Below are 27,313 nucleotides of genomic sequence, written 5' to 3' on the forward strand. Positions count from 1 at the left end.
GAAGCGCCATTTAGCTATTCTAATGCAGATCTTGCTGGGATAGTGTGCAGACACAATGTATTGGGGGCACTGTTCATGGTCACCTGGAAGCTCAAAAGATGGCCACCACGAACAGGCTTGCCTTATGTAACCCGTTTACAGATTTCACAAATTAATAATAATAATAATAATAATTTTTTTTATTTTTATAGCGCCAACATATTCCGCAGCACTTTACAAATTTTGGGGGGGACTTATACAGACAATACAGAATAAGCATATCTCATATCGAAAGGAGTGAGGGCCCTGCTCGCAAGCGTACAGTCTATGAGGAAATGGGGGAGACACAAAAGGTAGAATGTACATATATTGTATAATACTGCCTTAATATACTAAATAGGATAAATAATAATACATGGACTGGTCGCCAGCCAGTATGTGTGCAGTCCTGACCGAGGCTATTATGTGCATGGTTGGTATGAACCTGAACTTGAAGAAGATTTTAATATGGGGGAAAACTGGGATGGACAGATAGTGTGTGGAGGCGATACGCCAGTCTAAAGAAATAGGTTTTTAGGGTCCGCTTGAAACTGTGGGTATTGGGAATTAATTGAACTGTCCTGGGTAGTGCATTCCAAAGAATTGGCGCAGCACGCGAGAAATCTTGGAGACGGGAGTGTGAAGTTCGGATTACGGAGGATTTTAGTTTTAGTCACTGGCAGAACGGAGGCCACGTGTAGGGTGGTAGACTGAGACAAGGGAGGAGATGTAGGGGGGTACTGAAGCATGGAGCGCTTTGTGGGTAAGCGTGGTAAGTTTAAATTGAACTCTATATTGGATGGGTAACCAATGCAATGACTGGCACAGGGAAGAGGTATCGGTGTAGCGGTTGGCGAGGAATATGATCCTGGCTGCTGCGTTAAGGACGGATTGGAGAGGGGAGAGTTTAGTAAGAGGGAGCCCGATAAGTAGAGAATTGCAGTAGTCCAGACTAGAATGAATAAGAGCTACAGTAAGAGTTTTTGCCGAGGCAAAGGTGAGAAAAGTCCTGATTCTTGAGGTTTTTGAGGTGTAGATGACATGAACGAGCGAGTGATTTGATGTGAGAAGTGAAGGAAAGATCTGAGTCAAAAATGACCCCAAGACAGCGGGCTTGTTGCTGGGGAGTAATGGTTGAGCCACAAACGGAAATGGCAATATCGGGCACAGGTAGGTTAGTGGAGGGAGGAAATATGAGTAGTTCAGTTTTTGACAGATTCAGTTTTAGACAGAGGGAGGACATAAATTACTTCATAAATTTACGTCATAAACACAAATTACTTTGCTCATCACCCTTTAACCCCTCTACATGGATCTGGACTTACACAGAGACCCCTAGGCTTGGGCCACGGAGTTACCTGCTGTTCTGTGGAGTGAGATGGGAAGAAGAATAGTCAGGTAGCCGGGTCAGAACCAAAAGGATAGAGAAAATCCAAACTCAGAAGACACAAGAGTAGTCAGTAAACGGGCCGGGGTCACAACAGGAAACAAATTCACAAGCCGGGAGCTGAGCACAGAGGACTGAACCAGAGGAGAACAAGGCTGTATCTGGCAGCTTCCGGCAATATGCTTCTGTGGAAGTGAGGTTCAAAGGACCCCAACCCTTTGCTTATCCCTTGCCAAATTAACTTATTCAAGTGTATACGTGAAGCTTTGATATCGGACAGACAGTCAGATACTGAACTTCTCTTGAAGAGAGATGGCGCAGGAAAGATGTGTTTATTATTCCAGCATAACATATATATGTTCAGTATAAAGGAAGGTCCCAATAGGGTGTCGCTCTGAGGCAATTGAGCAATCACAGTAGTCTCTGGCCCATGGTATAGATAAGTATCATTATGTTGTCCTATGGGGTTAAGTGTTTCCTCCCCAGATATTCTCCTCATTCCTCAGGATATTCTCTTGGGAGGTGTCATGTTGAATCCTTTGTCTCGTCTCCTTCTTGTAAACAATTTGAAAGTCCACTTCTATAACCAGTTCCAACTAATCCTTTCAGGATATATATATATATATATATATATATATATATATACACGAGTGCAGATATCTAATATATATATCAAGGTTTTCATAATATATATTAAAGTGAGGGTATATATGACTAAATGATATCCAATATAAGAGATATATGCAAAACAAGATTCATAACATATAACAGAATATAAGTATAGATATTTCGTATACATCAGAGTTTCATATAATGTTTTTTAGTAGATTTTAGAATCTTATCTTTAACAGTCCCCCCTAAAAAACATTTTTGAAACCCTTCATCAGACCCCCTCTCTGCTTAGCACTTGTAGAAATACATAGCAACAATTTCACACAAAAGAATCTAGAGGTTACATTTAATAATATAAATTCTAGATATAAGTAAATGAATCCTGCTTTCACAGCCCCTTCTCCTTTGGCAGTGGGTGAACGCTCCATCCGAAGTGCAAACACACAGACCCGCCCACGTACTTCTCCGCCCCTAGTGGGAGGAGCCAGCCGAGGCCGGATTCCCCAGACAAGCCTGTCCGCTACACTGCCGGATGGACACCAACACACAAACCACCACAAACAAGTGAACTATACAGCTGCCACAATCAAGTGTTAAGGCCCCTTCACACATAACGAGATCGCCAGCGAAATCGCTACTACGTGACGGGGCCTTTAAACTTATTACTTAAGACTGACTGTTTAATCTGGATTGTTGTCAAAGATTCTTCTGTCCAGTTATTAGTTTCCTCATCAGTCATTACCATTATAGGATCCACAGTTTTTATATTAATTTCCGTATACAAGGAACAACACAACATGCCATCATCGCTAGTATAATCATTATTACAAGAATCGCCATCCCCACCTGAACTAACCATTTCTGCCAGCCACTCATCCATGAGAAATACTGGTCCCATGGATCCTTGATCCCTGAATTTTCTTTAAATTCTTCTGATAAACTAGTAAGTTTCTTTAGAGCAATTGTTACTTTGCCTGTAGGGCCAACATTATCTGGAATATAGGTACAACAAGAGTCCCCGAACATCTTACATACGCCCCTTCTTTTCTGAGTAATTTCTACCTGAGACTCGGGATTCTGAGCGCTCACAAAAACAATGCAGTAAAGGATATACAGTCTCATGGCTGTGCTGGTGCTGGGGTCTTCTTGCAATGTGAAGCTCGGATCCAAGTGGCCTTCCCTTCGACTTTGACTGTTGTAGGTGTCACCAAGATCACTTGGAATGGGCCCTCGTATCTGGGAGGACTTCCGGACGTGCTTCTTAACGATCACCCAGTCTCCAGGTTTGATTGAGTGAGTATGCTCGTCACTGTCAGGATCTGGGATAGAAGACAAGACTGCAGCATGTGTTATTGCAAGTTCTTTGGACAATTGTATTACATAGTTAACAATGGTATCTTGGGGGAAATACCCTCCCAACCTTGGGGCTCCTCCAAACAAAATCTCATAGGGAATCAGTTTGTGCTGGCCTGTCAGGGTGTTTCTGATTGAGTACAGGGCAATGGGAAGACCGTCTGGCCAGGGAATTTGTGTCTCCTGATTAATCTTCAACTTTAAAGTACCATTCAGTCTCTCAACCTTCCCACTACTTTTGGGATTGTAAGGCGTATGAAGACCTAAGCTAGTTCCTACCATACTCCACAGATCCCTGTAGAGTTGGGCCGTGAATGCTGGTCCCTGGTCACTTTCTACTACTTCTGGTACCCCAAACCTACACACAACCTCTGTCATCAGTTTCTTAGCTGTGGTGCGGGCTGTCATGTTAGTGACTGGGTAGGCCTCAGGCCAACCTGAAAACATATCCACTATTACCAGAACATATTCATATTTCCCTACTTTGGGCATCTGAATATGGTCAACTTGGATTCTCTGAAATGGGTATAGTGGTTTTGCCAGATGTTTTGGTGGAGTCTTCCCTGTTTTTCCTGGATTACAAGTTGCACAGATCAAGCAGGCCTTTGTATATCGCAGAATGGGTGTTGATATTCCAGGTGCCAAGTATAATTTGTTTATCTTTTGGAACATTTGATCTTTTCCCAGGTGTGTGGCTCCATGGGCCCATGAGATTGCCGCTGGATATAGTGTTCGTAGAAGGCATACGATGGGGAAGTACCATGAGCCCAATCACAGGGCCTCCACCTCATGCACTGAAACATGAGGACATCAATGACCAGAAGATCCTAGAACTCCCCTACAAAATGATTGAGCTGCTGACTGGAGAGGTGACACTACTGGGAATGCTGGAACACTATACCGTAATGCTATGAAGGGATTGGGGGGATGACTCTGTCATTGTATGTGTCAGGTTCCTATAAGGTGTCAGGATGTCGCTGTCTATTTCTCCATGGAGGAGTGGGAGTTTTTAGAAGGACACAAAGATCTGTACAAGGGCGTCATGATGGAGGTTCCCCAGCCCCTCACATCACCAGGTAATAGACAGGACTAAATAAACACGGCCTATAATTATCTGTATGTAAAGAATGAATTCAGTCCCTGTATGTTTTTCCTCCAGATCTATCCAGTAAGAGGACAACAACAGAGAGATGTCGCCATCCTCTTCTACCAGAGTACTGTAAACAAGAAACCAATGTTCCTCAGGATCAGGTAGATGGAGAGAAGGTGTCATGAGATCTCCCCTATGATGTGTATATGGCTGTGAAAGTCTTGTCTTCAGTCTAGTTTTATCCACCAGTATTATATGTCTTATACTTGTGTAATGAGAACGGTGGAGATGACAGGATTAGAGCTGATCATAGATGGGACTTCTCATCTGTCAGTGACTTTTACAATATTTCTTTCAGGGTGAAGATCTGACCCATATTAATACTACAGAGACATATGTGAGGGGTGATGAGCGGTGTAAAGAGGAGATTCCTACATATGGCTACCCAGGTGAGTAGTAACCACTAAATGCAGAGAGGTCACAGATTGTTCTCAGTCACAGGCTGTGGTTGCTTTATCAGTGGTGTATTCCGGCCGTATCACAATTGTGTGATCACCATTTTGCCTCGAGACCACAACATTCTCCTTCTCCAAAAACTATTCAAATGACTTTGGGCATCGAAAGCCCTTTTCTACAGAAATAAGAGCCTGGAAGATCCACCTACCCCCTGGAATTAGAAGACACTGACCGTTACCTACCCAGATCTGTAAATGACAAAGCCAAAAGACAGCATACGTAGAATATGCTGACAAGTTTGCCCACTGACAAAGACATGAACAGTCTATAATTTTAAGGGTAGGTAAATTTTAACATTGAGAAATAGAATATCCCAAAAAAATCAAGAAAATCACATTGTATAAATTAGATAAATGTATTTGCATTTTCAGTGAGAAATAAGTATTTGATCCCCTACAAACCATTATGAGTTCTGGTTCCTACAGACCAGTTAGACGCTTCTAATCAACTCATTACCTGCATTAAAGACAGGTGTCTTACATAGTCACCTGTATAAAAGACTCCTGTCCACAGACTCAATTAATCAGTCAGACTCTAACCTCTACAACATGGGCAAAACCAAAGAGCTGTCTAAGGATGTCAGGGACAAGATCATAGACCTGCACAAAGCTGGAATGGGCTACAAAACCATAAGTAAGACGCTGGGTGAGAAGGAGACAACTGTTGATGCAATAGTAAGAAAATGGAAGAAATACAAAATGACTGTCAGTCGACATCGATGTGGGGCACCATGCAAAATCTCACTTCGTGGGGTATCCTTGATCATCAGGAAGGTGAGAGATTAGCCTAAAACTACATGGGGGGAACTTGTTAATGATCTCAAGCAGCTGGGACCACAGTCACCAAGAAAACCATTGGTAACACATTACACCTTAAAGGTTTAAAATCCTACAGTGCCCACAAGATTCCCCTGCTCAAGAAGGCACATGTGCAAGCCCGTCTGAAGTTTGCCAATGAACACCTGGATGCTTTCGTGAGTTATTGGGAGAAGGTGCTGTGGTCAGATGAGACAAAAATTGAGCTCTTTGGCATTAACTCAACTCACCGTGTTTGGAGGAAGAGAAATGCTGCCTGTGACCCAAAGAACACCATCCCCACTGTCAAGCATGGAGGTTGAAACATTATGTTTTGGGGGTGTTTCTCTGCTAAGGGCACAGAACTACTTCACCGCATCAATGGGAGAATGGATGGAGCCAAGTACCGTAAAATCCTGAGTGACAACCTCCTTCCCTCCGCCAGGACATTAAAAATGGGTCGTGGCTGGGTCTTCCAGCAAGACAATGACCCAAAACATACAGCCAAAGCAACAAAGGAGTGGCTCAAAAAGAAGCACATTAAGGTCACGGAGTGGCCTAGCCAGTCTCAAGACTTTAATCCCATAGAAAACTTATGGAGGGAGTTGAAGCTCCGAGTTGCCAAGTGACCGCCTCAAAATCTGAATGATTAAGAGATGATCTGCAAAGAGGAGTGGACCAAAATCCCTCCTGACATGTGCGCAAACCTCATCATCAACTACAAAAAGCATCTGACTGCTGTGCTTGCCAACAAGGGTTTTGCCACCAAGTATTAAGTGTTGTTTGCCAGAGGGATCAAATACTTATTTCTCACTGCAAAATGCAAATAAATTTATCTAATTTATACAATGTGATTTTCTTGATTTGTTTTTGGATATTCTATCTCTCAATGATAAAATTAACCTACCCTTAAAATTATAGACTGTTCATGTCTTTGTCAGTGGGCAAAAAGAGCAAGGGATCAAATAATTATTTTCTTCACTGTATATCTGCACTGGTTTTAGTGAATAAAAAGGAATAGACTAGGAGTTTATAGAATATACATTTATTTAGATGGTAAAAGTGCTGATTAAAATACTGGAATCTATTGTAAAAATAGAGTACAGGGGTGCTTCTCTGTTCACGTTCAGTCAGGCCTTTGTTTATGGGAGTGTGTGGAAAGACTGACGGTTCCTATAGGGCAGTGCTGGCGAACCTATGGCACGTGTGCCAGAGGAGGTACGCAGAGCCCTCCCTAAGGGCACGCGCGCCATCACCTCAGCACTAGCGCACCAGGATCGGGCCCGGAGGGTGAGTAGCTCGCTGACGTCGGCCGCTACTTCAGCTAGATGTAAGTTCTAGGACGCACATCTAGCTGAAGTGTATTGCAGCGCACGAAGTTACCAGGCCTGTGCGCTGCAATACATCCTGCAGCTGACGTTTGCGTACATGCGACTGAGCGCATAGCAGTGACGTCGTCATGTACCCCTGTCGCTTGGACGCTGGTCAGCTGCCGGTTTCAGAAGGTGAGGGGTGCCAGCAGGATGGGGACACATATACAAGAATGGGGAATATACCAGCATGGGGGCACATATACAAGAAAGGGGAATATACCAGCATGGGGGCACATATACAAGAATGGGGAATATAACAGGATGGGGGCACATATACAAGAATGAGGAATATACCAGGATGGGGGCACATATACAAGAATGAGGAATATACCAGGATGGGGGCACATATACAAGAATGAGGAATATACCAGGATGGAGGCACATATAGAGGAATGGGGAATATACCAGGATGGGGGCAAATATACAGGAATGGGGAATATACCAAGATGGGGAATATACCAGGATGGGGGCACATATACAAGAATGGGGAATATACCAGCATGGGGGCACATACACAAGAATGGGGAATATGCCAGGATGGGGGCACATATACAAGAATGAGGAATGGGGAATATACCAGGATGGGGGCACATATACAAGAATGGGGAAGATACCAGGATGGGGGCACATATACAAGAATGGGAAATATACCAGGATGGGGAATATACCAGGATGGTGGCACATATACAAGAATGGCGAATATACCAGGATGGGGGCACATATACAAGAATGGGAAATATACCAGGATGGGGAATATACCAGGATGGTGGCACATATACAAGAATGGCGAATATACCAGGATGGGGGCACATATACAAGAATGGCAAATATACCAGGATGGGGAATATACCAGGATGGGGGCACATATACAGGAAGGGGGAATATACCAAGATGGGGAATATACCAGGATGGGGCACATATACAAGAATGGGGAATATAACAGGATGGGGAATATAACAGGATGGGGGCACATATACAAGGATTGGGGAATATATCAGGATGGGGGCATGTATATAAGGATGGGGAGTATACCAGGATGAGGACACATATACAAAAATGGGGAATATACCAGGATGGGGGCACATATACAAAAATGGGGAATATACCAGGATGGGGGCACATATACTAGAATGGGGGCACATATACCAGGATGGGGAGTATACAAGGATGGAAGCACATATACAAGAAAGGAGAATATACCAGGATGGGAAATATAACAGGATGGGCACATATACAGGAATGGGGTATATACCAGGATGGGGGCACATTTACAGGAATGGGGAATATACCAGGATGGGGGCACATATACAAGAATGGGGAATATATCATGATGGGGGCACGTATACAAGGATGGGGAGTATACCAGGATGGGGACACATATACAAGAATGGGGAATATACCAGGATGGGGAGTATACCAGGATGGGGGCACATATACAAGAATGGCGACTATACCAGGATGAGGGAACATATACAAGAATGGGAAATATACCAGGACGGAGGCACATATAGAGGAATGGGGAATATACCAGAATGGGGGCACATATACAGGAATGGGGAGTATACCTGGATGGGGGCACATATACTGTTAAGGGAGGGCAATAACCCTTCACGGTTGACCAAGTGAGTGTCAAATTATTATGTTGATTGCAATCCACAGAAAACCAAACGGAGGCAATGCTCTGTATGGGAGGATTCAAAGAATCTCTGATCCCGTTTATTTTGCTTAGCATTTTATATTGTTTTGAGTTTATTAATGTCCAATCACCTACAGCCATACTACAGTACTACAGGCTTGAGCCAATGTTAGTGCAATTATTACGGAAACACATATATGGTCATATTATCATCTTTAGTTAGAAGCACGCTGGAAATTTACACTGTCAATCCTGGCCTAGACTAGTTAGATAACAGAAGCAGGTGTCTGACAAAATGTTCTGTTGATAAAAAGTTAGTGTGAGAAAGTTCCATGTAAAGCATGAGAAAAGATGGAAAGAATGTATGTTATGCAAGGAGTGATAATAACATGATTTTGAAACAAGCAGACAAAATGGAGTTGCTATAGCATGAATATCAATATGTCCTTTACAATACAAGAATGGCGAATATACCAGGATGGGGGCACATATACAAGAATGGGAAATATACCAGGATGGGGAATATACCCGGATGGGGGCACATATACAAGAATGGGGAATATACCAGGATGGGGGCACATATACAAGAATGGGGAATATACCAGGATGGGGGCACATATACAAGAATGGCGAATATACCAGGATGGGGGCACATATACAAGAATGGGAAATATATCAGGATGGGGGCACATATACAGGAATGGGGAATATACCAAGATGGGGAATATATCAGGATGGGGGCACATATACAGGAATGGGGAATATACCAAGATGGGGGAATATATCAGGATGGGGGCACATATACAAGAATGGGGAATATACCAGGATGGGGAATATAACAGGATGGGGGCACATATACAAGGATTGGGGAATATATCAGGATGGGGGCTCATATACAAGGATTGGGTAATATATCAGGTTGGGGGCATGTATACAAGGATGGGGAGTATACCAGGATGGGGACACATATACCAGGATGGGGAATATACCAGGATGGGGACACATACAAGAATGGGGAATATACCAGGATGGGGAGTATACCAGGATGGGGGCACATATACAAGAATGGGGAATATAACAGGATGGGGGCACATATACAGGAATGGGGAATATACCAGGATGGGGGCACATTTACAAGAATGGGGAGTATACCAGGATGGGGGCACATATACAAGAATGGGAAATATACCAGGATGGGGGCACATATACAGGAAGGGGGAATATACCAAGATGGGGAATATACCAGGATGGGGCACATATACAAGAATGGGGAATATAACAGGATGGGGGCACATATACAAGAATGGGGAATATAACAGGATGGGGGCACATATACTAGGATTGGGGAATATATCAGGATGGGGGCACGTATATAAGGATGGGAAGTATACCAGGATGAGGACACATATACAAGGATGGGGAATATACCAGGATGGGGGCACATATACAAAAATGGGGAATATACCAGGATGGGGGCACATATACAGGAATGGGGTATATACCAGGATGGGGGCACAAATACAGGAATGGGGTATATACCAGGATGGGGGCACATATACAGGAATGGGGATTATACCAGGATGGGGGCACATATACAAGAATGGGGAATATACCAGGATGGTCAATATATCAGGATGAGGGCACGTATACAAGGATGGGGAGTATACCAGGATGGGGACACATATACAAGGATGGGGAGTATACCAGGATGAGGGCACATATACAAGAATTGGGGAATATATCAGGATGGGGGCACGTATACAAGGATGGGGAGTATTCCAGCATGGGGACACATATACAAGGATGGGGAGTATACTAGGATGGGGCACATATACTAGGATGGGGGTGAGCATATTCTTTATATCTGCAGTCTCATACCGCTGCTCCTGTCTGTGGCTGCTCTATGCTGCCCCCATTTGCTCTCTGTAGGCATTGTTTTTTCTAAGCTAAAACCTCAGTATTCAGGTTAAATTGCCATGTTGGCACTTGGCGATAAATAAGTGGGTTTTGGTTTGCAGTTTGTGCACTCGGTCTCTAAAAGGTTCGCCATCACTGCTATAAGGGAATTCAAGAAAATGGAGAGTTAGTGAATTGGAGAGAGCTGTGAGTATTAATCAGATACACAGTTGGGCAGGAGGTACCTGGTAACTCTTGTTGCCGATCTGGATTTGCTTGATGAAGGTATATATGGAAAGTGTTTTTTCTTGTTATTCCAATGGGATTACTAAAAAGAGATGGATATATAAGGTAATTGCTTACTATAGACTGCCGGAGAGAAAGGTTTAATTCTTAGTTACCTGGTGACCTAATTGGTCCAGACGATCCAATGTGAAAGTTAGTACAGGCTTGCTACTTGTGATGGAAACCTGTGTATAACAAATCAGGAAATTACCGAATTAGATAAAGGGTGGGCAGCGTTATAGGTTGGATTATAAGGGCCCCCTGTGATACAGCGATGATGAGCTTGTGGGTTAATAGTAACTTACTTCCTGTGTTTGGGGAGGGGTATCAATGGGCTCCACGGCCACTTGTATCGTCTGCTGCAACCAGGGTTCGGAGTCAAGATGGTCTGGTCAGTAGTTACAGGCGTTGATTATACTCTGCTGAGCAGCTATATTGAATTGCTGATGCAGTATTCAGTGAACCTGTGAGAGACATGGGGGATCTTTGAGGATATCGTGCTGCTTTAAGGTGCCTTAGGGCAAGTACTGCGCGTGGTATAGTGTCAGGACACTTACCGTGGATTTAGAGGTACGTGGTGTCTGCGCAGCTAGGTATGCATCTCGTAGCTGCTGAGGTCAGTAGGTGGTATGATAGTGGTAGCTTTGGTGTACCATGCTGCCAAAAGCTCGCCCTGAGTTATTTGCTGTCTGGGGGTCATGCTAGACACTCACCGGTGCTCCAGGGGTAGGAGCGATTGGTAACTTGAACACTTGGCTGCCGGCGCTGCTAGAACTATATGGCGGTGTTACCTTAGTTACCACTGGTAGATGGACAGTGCAGGGTCTTCTCCGAGGTAAGGAGTCGGTGTAGTAGGCGGCACTTGGAAGCGTCTAGTCACGACCGGTGACTAGGTGCTGCATCCGCTTGGGAAATTTGGCGCTCAGCGCTGCAGTGCTTAAGGACCTGCGTGATCACGTGTGTGATGTTGTCCAAGTCTGTACGGAGGCCTCAGAGGACCAATTTTCCTACACGTTTCGGAAATCTCTTTCCTTCGTCAGGGATGGTCTTTGCAGAGTCTGTGAGCTTTTTATACACATTTTGATGAATTGGATACAGGTGTCTGCTGTCAATCAGTCAGTTTCATGACTGGGTTCAATTAAAGGCGAGCAACTCTATTTCACTGTTAAGGCCTTTTGGCCTCAGAGTGTCCAATTGAAATATGTTACACGCACGCCGCTAGGTTCAGATAGGGCGAAACGGGTTTCATGAATTCTTTGGAATCCAAGGGAACGATTACTCAGGGCGATCTTAGGCTGCAGCTTCTCTCAGGCACACGATAGATTCAATTACTGACCAGACACATCTGACAAGAGTCTTTTTCAACAGTTTAACAGTGGAATATAATCTGAAGCACGGCCAGTACAATTCAGGGATATTACAGCAATAATCTTCATTACAGTACAGTCTGAGTTTCTTGAGCAGCCGGTTCCAGTAACAATACAGTAGTTTGTTCACAAGGCACAGTATTATAGTCTCTTCAGTAGCATAATTCAGCATAGATTAGATCTGTTAGCAGCACACTTCTATGCATACACAACCACAGGCTTTTCATTTACAAGGACACAATAGTATACTGCATTCTTTATCCTGCATGGAGATGGAGGGGGGGAGGGTTTGATGAGGGAGATGATCCTTGTGACAGTCCTTATCTTCCTGCCCAATAATACTCTGCACTGTTAATTCAGGGAGTTTATCTGACCTGTGTTTAGTTTCTCTCCTGATCTGAATCCTGTTCAGTTGCCTTCTGTCAGGTCCAGATAACACACCACCTTTCTATTTGGCTTCAGCGAGACTACAATAAAAAGTTCCCCACAATCCCACTGGGGCTCTGCTAAAACAGTCCCTGTCTCCTTTAACCCCTTTAGTTGCTGGATGCTTCTGAAGCACAACACTTCCTGTCGCTTGTGCTTGTGTTGTTTGTAACAATTGCTGGATGCTTTGGAGGCAACAGCACTACTTCTGCATGTCACAAATATCCAGTGGCTTTCTGCCCTGGACTATGCTTAATAAAGTTGCCTTTGCGCTAATATTTCTGTACCACTTGAATACCCATTACTTTGATGTTTGCGTGGAGTCCCCATGTTTTTAATAAAATGCTTAGATAACGGGTGGCCCTCAAATTTATTTTTAGTATTCCTTAAATGCTCACCTATCCTGGTATTCAGCTGGCGAATGGTGCTCCCTATATACAGCTTGTTGCATGACACTGTAGACCATATATTACGCTATTAGTGCAACAGATTATGTGGTCTTTAATAGTGTATTCCATTTAATAGTGTTCGTTCCATTAGTCACAGTTATTTGTTTCCTGCTGCCTAGTGTTTTGCAAACCATGCATTTTCTGCATGGGAAAAAGCCAGGTGTATTGAAAAAGGAGGGAGTCCTGGAGATAAAGGGATTTTTTTTTTACAGATGGAGCAACCATAATCCCCAGATTTCTGGCTTTCCTAAAGATGAATCTTGGAGCCTGGGGTATAAGGTCACCTATAATCTTATCATCCTGTAACTTGTTCCAGTGGCATTTTACAATTTTCTTCATAATATGTATATTTCAATTAAAGGAAGTTATGATAGGGGAGATATTTATGGACTTAGACGTCTCCTGATCATGGGTGTTTTTATTTTTATTACCTACAAGAAGTGTGGAACGTGGCATGTATTCACTTGCTCACGAGTGGAAATGATGTGTTGATGGTCATAGCCTTTTTCTAGAAATTTATAAGTTAGAAGATTGGCCTCATTTTCAAAGTCTTGAGGATTTGAGCAGTTGCAGGGTAGTCACATATATTGGCTCTGCGGTACATTTAGAAGCCAGCTGGGTAAATGACAGTTGGCTCTGGAAATAAAGCTGTTTGTATCCGTCAGTTTGAAGAATGTGCTAGTCTCAATTTTACCTTCTTTGATGCAGATAGTTAAATCTAAGAAGATAATTTGTTCTGAGCTAGTGGGGGAGGAAAAATTCAAAAAGAAGTCATTTGTGTTGATACCTGCTATAAATTCAGAAAGGGAGGATTAGTCGCCTGACCAAATGAAAAGGACATCATCAATGAACCGCCGCCAGAGGACCAGGTTCACACTTAGTGTTCCATGAGGGTATATTGTGGTGAATTCCCACATCTCCACGTAGAGATTGGCGTAACTAGGTGTTAACCTCGTCCCCATGGTGGTCCCCCATCACTGGGTATAGTAGTTATCCTCATATCAAAAGGAATTATGATTTAAAATAAACAACATACTCTCCTGTATGTAGTTGATTTGGTCCGGGGGCATTCTGCTATATTTGTTTAAGAAGTGAGTTACTGCTTGACACCCCTTTTGGTGTTGAATAAAAGTGTATAGACTGGAGATGTCAATAGTGCCAAGAATGTAATGGCTCTGCCATTGGACCTCATTCAGCTACCTTAGGGCATGTGTTGTATCCTTAAGGTGTGATGGTAGGAGTGGGACTATATTATGCAGGTGCTTTTTGACATAATTGGAAAGGTTTGAGGTCAGGCTATGAATGCCAGAGATTATGGGTCTTCCTGGAGGGTTGTCTAAGGATTTATGGATCTTTAGTAAGTGATAGAATATGGCCGTTCTAGGGTGTAGGGTGTAAATATACTCACATTCATGTTTAGAGTCCTAGATTGATCAAAGCCTTCCTTTCTTTTGTGTAAAGTAGAGTAGGGTCACTGGTCATGCGTTCATACGTTTGTTTGTCACTTAGGAGTCTTAATGATTCATTGTGATATTGATGGTGATCAAGTATCACAATTCTCCCTCCCTTATCCGCCGGCCGTATAATTATATTATTGTTGCTTCGCAGTTGTTTGATTGCTAGACACTCTTTTCGAGTGAGGTTGGTTTTTGAATTTTGAACACTTTTTTTACTAACTCACCAAATGTCATCTTTAACATTTTTCTGGAAAGTTTCCATTGATGTGGAATACTGGTTCAAGGGGTGAAAGTTTGATTTGTTTTTTAGATCCGTGTGTTTATAGTTATTGGTAAGGGAATCAGAGGAGGGTTTGATAGGCAGTAGATGTATTTTTTTAGAAAATGCTTCTTAATGGCTAGTTGCCTCATAAATTGTTTGCCTATGAAGGCCTCAAATTTATCGAACTTATCAGACGGAGCGTAGTTTAATCCTTTATTAAGCAAAAAGACTTAATTTGGTTTTAGAGAGTAATGACTTAACTGAAAACCATACATCTATCTTCAATTTATTTCCTGAGGTGGTATTGTTTTCTTTTGGGAACAAGTTACAGGATGATAAGATTATAGGTGACGTTATACCCCGAGCACCAAGATTCATCTTTAGGAAAGCCAGAAATCTGGGGATTATGGTTGCTCCATCTGTAAAAAATCCCTTTATCTCCAGGACTCCCTCCTTTTTTAGTACACTCAGCTTTTTACCATGCAGATAGGCGAGCATTTAAGGAACACTAAAAATAAATTTGAGGGCCACCCGTTATCTAAGCATTTTATTGAAAAACATGGCGGCTCCACGCAAACATCAAAGTAATGGGTATTCAAGAGGTACAGAAGTATTGGCAAAAAGGGTAACTTTATTAAGCAGATGTCCAGGGCAGAAAGCCAATGGATATTCCAATTGGACACTCTGAGACTAAAAGGCCTTAACAGTGAATAGAGTTGTTCGCTTTTAACTGAACCCAATCATGAAACTGGTTGATTGATAGTAGACACCTGTATCCAGTTCATCAACATGTGTATAAAAAGCCCACAGACTCTGCAAGGACCATCCCTGACAAAGAAAACCGAGAGATTTCCGAAACGCATAGGAAAATTGGTCCTCTGTGGCCTCCTTATGAGCTCCGACCACATGACACACGTGATCATGCAGGTCTTCAAGCGCTGCAAACTGGAAACTAATGTAACACCGCCATATAGTTCTAGCAACGCTGGCAGCCAAGTGTTCAAGCTAAAAACCGCGCCTACCCCTGGAGTACCGGTGAGGGTCTAGCATGACCCCCAGACAGCAAATAACTCAGGGTGACCTTCTGGCAGCACGGTACACCAAAGCCATCACTATCATACCACCTACTGACGCTGGCAGCTACTAGACGCATACCTAGCTGCGCAGACACCACGTACCTCTAAATCCACGGTGAGTGTCCTGACACTATACCACGCGCAGTACTTGCCCTAAGGCACCTTAAAGCAGCACGGTATCCTCACGGATCCCCCCTGTCTGTCACAGGTTCATTGAATACTGCATCAGCAATTCAGTACAGCTGCTCAGCAGAGTATAATCAACGCCTGTAACTACTTTTCTGCAGAGTCTGAACTCGTACCTACTCCTGTTCGTTGTCACTGTACTTCCGTTTGTGAGTTTGTGGTCCACTCGCTACTTCTCTGCAAGTACCCTGTGGGTATCTGGTTCTGCCTTTCCCTTCCAGTCTGTTCCGTGTGAACAGAGCCCTGTCCACCGCGTCTGCGGTTTCGCTTCCACCGCGTCTGCGGTTTCACTTCCACCGCGTCTGCGGTTTCGCTTCCACCGCGTCTGCGGTTTCGCTTTGCTCAGCCCTGTCCACCGCGTCTGCGGTTTCGCTTTGCTCAGCCCTGTCCACCGCGTCTGCGGTTTCGCTTTGCTCAGCCCTGTCCACCGCGTCTGCGGTTTCGCTTTGCTCAGCCCTGTCCACCGCGTCTGCGGTTTCGCTTTGCTCAGCCCTGTCCACCGCGTCTGCGGTTTCGCTTTGCTCAGCCCTGTCCACCGCGTCTGCGGTTTCGCTTTGCTCAGCCCTGTCCACCGCGTCTGCGGTTTCGCTTTGCTCAGCCCTGTCCACCGCGTCTGCGGTTTCGCTTTGCTCAGCCCTGTCCACCGCGTCTGCGGTTTCGCTTTGCTCAGCCCTGTCCACCGCGTCTGCGGTTTCGCTTTGCTCAGCCCTGTCCACCGCGTCTGCGGTTTCGCTCTGCTCAGCCCTGTCCACCGCGTCTGCGGTTTCGCTCTGCTCAGCCCTGTCCACCGCGTCTGCGGTTTCGCTCTGCTCAGCCCTGTCCACCGCGTTTGCGGTTTCGCTCTGCTCAGCCCTGTCTACCGCGTCTGCGGTTTCGCTCTGCTCAGCCCTGTCTACCGCGTCTGCGGTTTCGCTCTGCTCAGCCCTGTCTACCGCGTCTGCGGTTTCGCTCTGCTCAGCCCTGTCTACCGCGTCTGCGGTTTCGCTCTGCTCAGCCTTGTCTACCGCGTCTGCGGTTTCGCTCTGCTCAGCCTTGTCTACCGCGTCTGCGGTTTCGCTTTTCTCTGCCTTGTCTACCGCGTCTACGGTTTCGCTTTACTCTGTTTGTTGACCGCATCTGCGGCTCTGAATTTTGCCTCCCAGTCTGTACTGGACCCTACCCAGCCTGCCTGTTCCTGTATTCCCCGGTGTGGGTCAACAGCCGTGTCCGGAGTCTGACCTGGAGTAGACCCTGGTCTCTCTACTCGGTTCCTCCCCGGTGCACTGGCGTCGTATGCCGTCGTGCGACCTTGGTCGGATCGGGCAGATACTTAGTTACGCCCCTCCAGGCACTCTCCGGTTCATGGCACAGTGGAACCACTAAACACGCATACGCCAGTCAGTCCGGGCGTGTGCATTACATATAGTAAGCAATTACCTTAAATATCCATTAACTGCATCTCTTTTTAGTACTCCCATTGGAATAACAAGAAAAACCACTTTCCATATATACCTTCATCAAGCAAATCCAGATCGGCAACAAGAGTTACCAGGTACCTCCTGCCCAACTGTGTATCTGATTAACACTCACAGCTCTCTCCAATTCACTAACTCTCCATTATCTTGAATTCCCTTATAGGAACCTTCAGTCTTTCCACACACTCCCATAAACAAAGGCCTAATAATAATAATCTTTATTTTTATATAGCGCTAACATATTCCGCAGCGCTTTACATACATTATCGTCGCTGTCCCCATCGGGGCTCACAATCTAAATTCCCTATCAGTATGTCTTTGGAGTGTGGGAGGAAACCGGAGAACCCAAACACAGGGAGAACATACAAACTCCTTGCAGATGTTGTCCTTGGTGGGATTTGAACCCAGGACCACAGCGCTGCAAGGCTGCAGTGCTAACCACTGAGCCACCGTGCCGCCCATAACAAACGTGAACAGAGAAGCACCCCTGTACTCTAGTTTTACGATAGTTTCCAGTATTTTAATCAGCACTTTTACCATTATCTAAATAAATTATATTTTTATATTCTATAAACTTCTAGTCAATTCCTTTTTTTCACTCAAACCAGCGCATATATACATATATAAGTTAGAAAATTAACTTGCAGAAAAATATTATGATGGGCCTCTAAGAGAAAGCGGAGGGTAATGATGCTGTTGGCTTCCTAGATCCCTGATATCTTATTGGATGAATCTACCTTCTCTCCCTTCTGTGCTGCTGAATGTCCTCATATGGTCCCTACAAGACCAGGTCCAGTCTTTCTGGCCAAACTTCACCTTTATGATCGACAACATTAAATGTGCAGTGAGGCCAAGTGTGAATTTCTGTACAATAACAACAGAGTTTCCCTTTATCCTGACTTTTCTATTTCTTTTAAAACCAACTAACTTCAAATAGGATTGTGATAAACTACACAAAAAACATTACACCTGTGCCATGATACATATCTAAGCTGTGCGTGGCTGATGGCTGTAATATACATTTATTCCCGCCTGCAGGAGATGTGTTGGCTCCAGCCCTGGTTTCATGGATTCACTCCACGTCATAAATTCCATTATGTTTTAGATCCCAAAGAATTCAGATTACTGCACAATCTCTCCTGAAATGGGGGCGCTAATACTTTCTCTACTCTCCTGGTCAGGACTCATAGTAGCTCCAATGGTCCACCATAAATGAGTGTAACTCCAGTTTAGTGTTGGAGCTCTCCCCTCATACAAACGTTAGGGATGTAAAAAAATTTAATTCTATGTCTTTTTCTTTATTTTACAAGTTCATTCTGTATGATAGTTTGATTGTGGTGGGATTGGCCAGCCTCACTTATGTGAGTCTGTAACTCCCTGGTAGTATTTTTAAAAAAAGGTCCCCATTACCTCTTCCAAATGCCCAAGGTCTAAATTTAAGACACCTCAGCTCTGCACTATTATAAAAGTTCTCTTTAAATGTCTAATATTTCTTCTTGAAACTCATCTGATAGAAAATATTGTCCCTTATAATAGTTTAGATTGCCAAGAGCCACCGAGCCCCATACTCTAATTACCCCAGAGAGGTTTCACCACTAGTTACTCCTTTTTCTCTGATGGAGACTGTTGCGTTTGATCATTTCAGTAGATGTGTTATTGTCTATACTCAGTTTTTCTCTACAGTAGTTAGTGCCCAAAATCCTCTGATTTAACCCCTTCCCGCAGCCAGTTATGTGTTCCTGATGAGGCCCCATTTTCAAATCAGACGTGTGTCACTTTATGTGGTGATAACTTTGGAATTCTTCACAAAGGATGATAGGAAACAAATGGACCTTACAAATTATTTTCCAACTTCTCTTGAGTCTGATAATACCCTATATATGAGGATATTAAAAAATGACCAAATTTAATACCTAAGTTACAAAAAGTTTAAAATGATTATTCTATTTTAAAAGGTGACTGGGAAGCTTAAAAACGGTGGAAGGAGGAAGGTTAATAGGAGTAGGGACACTGGAGATTAGTCCTGGTTAAGGTGCAATACGAGCTTCCTGGAAGGTCTGTGGATGACCACGTCGAAGGGTCCCCCCTATGGAAAAAGGAGGGGATTGGCTTAATGGCAGATTTTAGAGGTTACCTTCATGGATTATAAGGATTGTAGTTGGAAGATTTTGATGCAGAGAAGGGAGTGACTTCGCTCCTCAAATTACTGCCATTTCCTACTAATCATTTTTCCCTGCTCTCTTTGTCACTCAATACAGGTTATCGCCTTCACCCTATACAATTGGAAGTCGCCCCCTTCTCTGCATCAAAATCTTCCAACTACAATCAACCACTACAGGTACATGAACCTCCCCTAGGTAACTAGGATCTCTCGCATTTGAAGCACAAACCGACTCTTGTTTCTCTACAGTTTACCTGAATCTGGATAACCCACACCTGACCAGACCTACCCAACCCTTTATACATCCAATCAGGTCATTTTCTATCCTAATGATCCATGAAGGTAACCTCTAAAATCTGTCATTAAGCCAATCCCCTCCTTTTTCCATAGGGGGGACCCTCTGACGTGATCATCCACAGACCTTCCAGGAAGCTTGTATTGCACCTTATCCAGGACTAATCTCCATGGTCCCTACTTTTATTAACCTTCCTCCTTCCACCGTTTTTAAGCTTCCCAGTCACCTTTTAAAATAGAATAATTATTTTAAACTTTTTGTAACTTACCTATTTAATAAGTTTGGTAATTTTTTAATATCCTCATTGTTATTACTTTTTGTCATACCCTACGTACCAGAGCAAGTTCACTTATTTTTAACATTGGAAATTCTCAGACAACTGTGGTAGTTGGCCTTTCTTGCAGCAGGCATAGGGCATACCCATTAGAGCCACCATTCTATTTATTTATTTAATAATACCCTATATACAGTTGTACACTACTGTCTGATCACATGGCAGGTTAAGAAGGGAAGGAGTACCACTTAGCTATTTGAATGCGGATTTTGCTGGAATAGTTTGTGGACACAATGTATTCGAGGCACTGTTCATGGTCACCTGGCATCTAAAACGATGGTCACATGAACAGGCTTGGCGCTATCTACTCCATTTTCCAGATCCCAGGGATTCTCTTACTCATCACCCTTTAACCCCTCTACATGGATCTGGACACAGAGACCCCTAGGCTTGAGCCACGGTGTTACCTGCTGTTCTGTGGAGTGAGATGGCAAGAAAAATAGTCAGGTAGCCGGGTCAGAACCAGGAGGGCAGAGAACATACAAAATCAGAAGACACAGGAGTAGTCATTAAACAGGCCGAGGTCACAACCGAAACAAATACACAAGCCGGGAGCTGAGCACAGAGGACTAAACCAAGGGAGAACAAGGCTGTATCTGGCAGCTTCCGGCAATATGCTTCCAGCTTTAGTAGGGTCCGGTGCTTTCCAGTTGGCTGAAGCAGGGAGCAGATTACTCCAGCTGGACAGCACACACACCCATACTGCCAGACTTGATGGTACCACAGGTCCCAGACACCCTAATCTTAGTGGCTGGACAGAGCCTGTGCCGCCCAGAGCTTCTGGTTCTAACGTCTCCTCCATTACCAGCGCCGCCTGCAGAATTAATAAGGAGGCGCCTGGTGACAGAAGCAGACGTCACAGGATCAGATCCCAGAGGAGATGGGACACACCATTTACATAAGCCCTAATATGACAAAATGGCAGAAAATCAGAGCAGTATAAATCACCATAAAGTGACTACATTATGGAAATTATAACCCTCAGTGAATTAATCTATGAGAGTAGTTACTATTTTGACTCCACAGTCACTTTCCACAAATTAGCACGCAGACTATGTTGGAGAGTGAAAATTGCAAATATACCATTTTTTACCCAACACATAGTGCCCAGATTGTGCTCCATGAGACACACACCATAAGTTAAGTGGGTTCCTCTCACTATAGTAATGTCAAATACATGGATGCTAAATGTGGTTTGGGTGCACTGCAAGGCTCAGAAGTGGGGGGGGGGATCTGACTTTGGGAGAGCGGATATTGCTGGATTGGTTTATGGAAGCCATGTTACTTTTCCAGAGCCTTTGAGCCACTAATAATGTGGAAACCTCTGTTTTTCCACTGACAGATGATGGACCTGAGTGGGGACTTGTTTTTTGTTGAGATGAGTAAACGTTTTTATTGATATTATTTTCGCCTACATAACATTGGTGACTTTTTATTTCATATTTGGGAGGAAGAATGAACAAACAGTTGAACACCATGGTCTACTGCTTCATGCTATGAGGTTTTCTATTAGACTGTGAACTGTCATTGTCTTGGTGAATAATTATTTTTTTTACTTAACTTGCCATTTTTACTGACAGTTTAAGTAGAAATGTTAAAATTGGTTTTAATCTTGGCAGATGACTGTACCAGGAGATCAAAGGGACAGCTGACATCTTCAGTTTTCAAATCAGATGACCTTGAGATCCCACAGGATACGATTGAAGTGAATGCCATTACTCCAGATATACCATCATCCCTTCACAACAAAGATCAGTCATCTAATCCTTTGAAACACGTCCTGTCTTCTAATTCATTACCGACCACTAAGGAAAATCAAAGTCCTATAATAAGCATTAAAAAACAAACTGCTCCTAAAGCAAAGAAGGCATGTTCACGTTCAGAATTTGGAGATTGTTTTCCACTCGAAAAGTCTTTTTTTAAACATCAAAAAAATCACACAGCGGAGAACGGATTTTCTTGTTCCAAGTGTGGGAAATGTTTTAACCAGAAATCAGTTTTTCTTAAGCACCAGAGAACTCACACAGGAGAGAAGCCTTTTTCATGTTCAGAATGTGGGAAATGTTTTAACCAGAAGTCAGATTTGGTTACGCACCAAAGGAATCACACAGGGGAGAAGCCTTTTTCCTGTTCAGAATGTGGGAAATGTTTTAACCAGAAGTCAGATTTGGTTAAGCACCAGAAAACTCACACAGGGGAGAAGCCTTTTTCATGTTCAGAATGTGGGAAATGTTTTATCCAGAAAGTTCATCTTGATAACCACCAGAGAACCCACACAGGGGAGAAGCCTTTTTCATGTTCAGAATGTGGGAAATGTTTTAACCAGAAATCATATTTTGTTAAGCACCAGAGAACCCACACAGGGGAGAAGCCTTTTTCATGTTTAGAATGTGAGAAATGTTATAACCAGAAGTCAGATTTGGTTACGCACCAAAGGAATCACACAGGGGAGAAGCCTTTTTCATGTTCAGAATGTGGGAAATGTTTTAACCAGAAGTCAGATTTGGTTAAGCACCAGAAAACTCACACAGGGGAGAAGCCTTTTTCATGTTCAGAATGTGGGAAATGTTTTATCCAGAAAACACATCTTGATAACCACCAGAGAACCCACACAGGGGTGAAGCCTTATTCATGTTTAGAATGTGGGAAATGTTTTAACCAGAAGTCAGATTTGGTTAAGCACCAGAGAACCCACACAGGGGAGAAGCCTTTTTCATGTTTAGAATGTGGGAAATGTTTTAACCAGAAATCATATTTTGTTAAGCACCAGAAAATTCACACAGGGGAGAAGCCTTTTTCATGTTCAGAATGTGGGAAATGTTTTAGCCAGAAATCATATTTTGTTAAGCACCAGAGAACCCACACAGGGGAGAAGTCTTTTTCCTGTTCACAATGTGGGAAATGTTTTAACTGGAAGGCGCATCTTGATTGCCACCAGAGAACCCACACAGGAGAGAGGCCTTTTTCCTGTTGAGAATGTGGAAAAGGTTTTAACAAGAAATCAGATTTGATTTAGCACCAGAGAATTCACAAAGGGGAGAAGCCTTTTTCATGTTCTTAATGTGGGAAATGTTTTACAGGTAAATCAACTCTTAAAGAAGTTGTCCGGTACTTTTTTTAAATTTTCCAATGTATTCAGCATGTGGGCATAAGTATATTTGTAAATACCTTGTGTTGCTGATAATGCCTGTTAGCGGCGCTATCGGTGGCCGCTCACAGGCATCACGTGACCCCGCACTGACGTCACAACAAGTGAGGCGTGACTCAGCGCTGGGGTCCCCGCGGTGGCTTCTGGGTTGTGGGCGGGGTTATTCCCGCGTCACACCCAGCATCCACAGCGTGCTTTCCCAATGAATGGGGAGAGGGAGAGCGCACGTTTGATGCAGGGTGTGACGCTGGGGAATAACCCTGCCCACAATCCAGCAGCCACCGATGGAATGCGGAAGAGAGACCCTCGGCTGTAGCCGTGACGTCAGCGGATGTCAGTGCCGGCTGCAGTTGAGGTTCACGTGATGCCTGTGAGCAGCCAATGATAGCGCCGCTCACAGGCATTATCTGCAACACAAGGTATTTACAGAGATACTTATTCCCACATGCTAAATACATTGGGCAACTTAAAAAAGTACCGGACAATCACTTTAATAAACATCAGAGAAGTCACACAGGGGAGAAGCCTTTTTCATGTTCAGAATGTTTGAAAAGTTTTAACTGAAACATGTATCTTCCTAATGGGGTTGTCCACTATTTGGGCGACCACTTGTCATTCCTCATGTTTGGCCTCATTAAAATAAAAACATTCATACTCACCCTTTGTGCCGTCGCCGTTCCAGCCGTGTCTGCACTCGTGTTCCTGGGGCTCATGTGAGGTTGTTACATCACACGAGCCCTGTGTCCAATCAGTGCCAGCTTCACTGTCCCTGCCTTCGGACGTATTGAACATCAACAGGAAGCCAGGGCTACAGCTGCTTTCTGACTTCCTCTTATTGTTCAATGTGTCCAAAGGTGGGGACAGTGACTCCAGGGCTGAGTGGGCTCAGGGCTTACGTATAACAACGTCCCCCCGGACACGCAAGTGCTGACACCGCTAGAAAGGCACAGGCATGTGAGGTTTGTATAATTGTTTTTATTTTAACAGGACTAAACATGAGGAATGAGAAGAGGATGTCCAAGTAGTAGACAACCCCTTTTAAAGATCTCCCACACAGAGAGAAGCCATTATCATACCTAGAGTGTGAGAAATGAATTACTGGAAAATCGTATTTTGTTGACCATCAAAAATAACTCGAGGGGAAACTATATATGTTATTGACAAATTGTACGTACGTATTGTGTCTATGTGAATCAGAGCTGTGTGTATATAAATATGCATATGTAGCAGAGCTGTGTGTGTATGTAAATGTGCGTATTTAGCAGAGCTGTGTGTGTATGTAAATGTGCGAATGTAGCAGAACTGTGCGTGTGTATGTAAATGTGCGTATGTAGCAGAGTGGAGTGTGCATGCACTGTCTATGCAGCAGTGTTAGAAAGATCACAGAGGCAGAGCTCATCCTATTTATTGCCGCAGGGCCGGCTCCAGGTTTTTGTGGGCCCCGGGCGAAAGAGTCTCAGTGGGCCCCTTTAGCACATACCACGATTCATGATGCACAGATACGGCGGAGAAATATAGGTATACAACACAGGGCCCAGCCTGCCACCTCATTCTTCGCATATGCAGACATGCACGCGCACACACACACAGTACGCTGACACGCACGCACGCAGACACGCGCGCACACACACAATTCGCAGACACACTCGCATACAATACGCAGACACACACAATACGCAGACACACGCACACAATGCGCAGACACACACGCAAACACACAATACGCAGACACACGCACACACAATACGCAGACACGCACACACAGTGCACAGACATGCACATGCACACGGTACGCAGGCATGCACACACATACACACATGAACATGGTACACAGATATATGCACACAATAAGCAGACACGCACAGATACACACACATACATATTTGAACACATTCTTAAAAACATATAAAACAGATATAAATATATATACACAGTCATACACACTGACATACACAGACATTCACATCATACATGTACACACACATAAGAAATATTTTTTTATATGGGGATTGGGGAAGCCTCGCTCACCTGCCCACTGGCCTGTGTCCCGTCCAGCTCCTCAGTCATGTGGCAGTGCAGGGCCTCAGGCGTGTCACATGGCACTGGACCATCAGGGGGGCCCACTCGCCGTCTGGGCCTGGGCTGCTTCCCCGGCATCTGTGCAGGGCCGCCAGTGCTGTTCAAGCCCTGCTCTGCTACATGCAGCAGCAGTGTGCGGTCAGTGTGCTGCTGCTCCACCAATCAGGCCCAGTGCTGTCACTTTCCAGACATGGCCGCGCGCTGTGCGGCTGTATCTGGTAGTAATGATGTGGCAGGTGCGACACACAAGTGCAATTAAAGGTGCAGTGTCGCCCCTGCGTGTCATTACTACCAGACACAGCCGCACAGCGCGCGGCCATGTCTGGAAAGTGACAGCACTGGGCCTGATTGGTGGAGCAGCAGCACACTGACCGCACAGTGCTGCTGCATATAGCAGAGCAGGGCTTGAACTGCACTGGCAGCCCTGCACAGATGCCGGAAAAGCGGCCCAGGCACCGATAACGAGTGGGCCCCCCTGATGGTCCAGGGCCCCGGCACCTGCCCGCGGACGCCGGCCCTGGATTGCCGTATTCCTTTCCCGTGGGTATAACACTACTCCGACAATGCAGAGTAGGGGACCACACTCCAATAAGACTTTATTGGGTCAACAACAGTTAATAGCATATATTACAATCCCATTGGCTCACTGGGGATTAGAATTACAGCGACTTTAGGGCATTCAGGGCCAATTTTCTGCCATCTACCAGGATGATGAAGATGCCCCACGGGACCTTCAGGATTTTAACAGTGTTAGTGTGGAATAATGGGCCAAAATAACATCTGAGCAATGCATGTGACTAGTTTCTCCATACAGGAGGCATCTGGAAGCGGTCATCGCCAACACAGGCTTTTGTGTGAAGTATTAAATAAACTTCAGTATGTGAGTTAAATACTTATTCCCTGTGTCATTTCTCATTATTACATATAACTAGTAGTGAGCGAGCTAGTGACTGTTCGGGTTCGGCTAAATGAGCCGAACAGTTTATTAAAAGTTCGGGTACTAGAACAGTACCCGAACCCGAACACAGACTCCATTCATTTTAATGGGGGAGCCGAACATACCTGGTTACCTGCACTGTCATCTGCATGACAGCGCAGGAAACACAGGCTCCGGTCAGAGCACTGTGGGATCATGCTGACAGATGTCAGCATGATCCTACAGCTGTGATAGTGACCCGAGGTAAAAATCTTACCGCGGGTCACAGGCGCCAGCTGATGGGACTGCTACAACCATCAGCCGGCGCCTACTGTGTTATAGCAGAAGATGAGGCCCCTCAAGTTCAAAGACCCCATCTATGCTATATAAGTCTGACAGTTACTTTAGGTCAAAACAACAACAGCTGAATGTTCCTTCCTTGTATCAATAACGTGTCCTTGCTAGAAGATGACGTGTCCTTCCTAGTAAGATACGCCTAATTAAATGTTTCAAGGCATAAGAGAACAGAAACTAGTTTTCTTTTTTTGCTTGCATAGTTAAATTGTATAATCGAACTATATATGGTAAATCCTTTTCCTGCCTCCAGGGTGCATATAAACCCTATGCTTTGAAATAAAGTTAGAGCTTGTTGACACATACATCCTGTCCTGTGTCTCATTCTCTCCGATATCGTAATCCAAGGATAGAAGACCCAGAATGCAGTGACGTCAGCTGGCGCCCAA

The 27,313-nt window shown here is 44.3% G+C and overlaps 1 protein-coding gene across 1 annotated transcript; it reads left to right on the forward strand.

The window, feature by feature from the left end:
- The first annotated feature begins 3,362 nt into the window (after nucleotides 1–3,362).
- On the forward strand, nucleotides 3,363–23,567 carry LOC141182651 (uncharacterized). The gene is made up of 5 exons (XM_073660812.1): nucleotides 3,363–4,239; nucleotides 4,323–4,446; nucleotides 4,530–4,621; nucleotides 4,819–4,909; nucleotides 22,047–23,567. Exons 1-5 carry the CDS (start codon nucleotides 3,892–3,894, stop codon nucleotides 23,399–23,401), a joined length of 2,010 nt encoding a protein of 669 aa, XP_073516913.1. The 5' UTR covers nucleotides 3,363–3,891; the 3' UTR covers nucleotides 23,402–23,567.
- Nucleotides 23,568–27,313: the final 3,746 nt, after the last annotated feature.

Source organism: Phyllobates terribilis, unplaced genomic scaffold (genome assembly GCF_046119375.1).
Source record: "Phyllobates terribilis strain yellow unplaced genomic scaffold, ASM4611937v1 Scaffold_35__1_contigs__length_13245226, whole genome shotgun sequence".
Classification (NCBI taxonomy): domain Eukaryota; kingdom Metazoa; phylum Chordata; class Amphibia; order Anura; family Dendrobatidae; genus Phyllobates; species Phyllobates terribilis.

Bases quoted from the DNA above. Each gene is read 5' to 3' on its own strand.
- LOC141182651 (XM_073660812.1), top strand. From the start codon at position 3,892: ATGGGTATAGTGGTTTTGCCAGATGTTTTGGTGGAGTCTTCCCTGTTT. The intron at 4,240-4,322 runs GTGACACTACTG...TGTATGTGTCAG, and splicing joins TTGAGCTGCTGACTGGAGAG to GTTCCTATAAGGTGTCAGGA. The intron at 4,447-4,529 runs GTAATAGACAGG...TTTTTCCTCCAG, and splicing joins CCAGCCCCTCACATCACCAG to ATCTATCCAGTAAGAGGACA.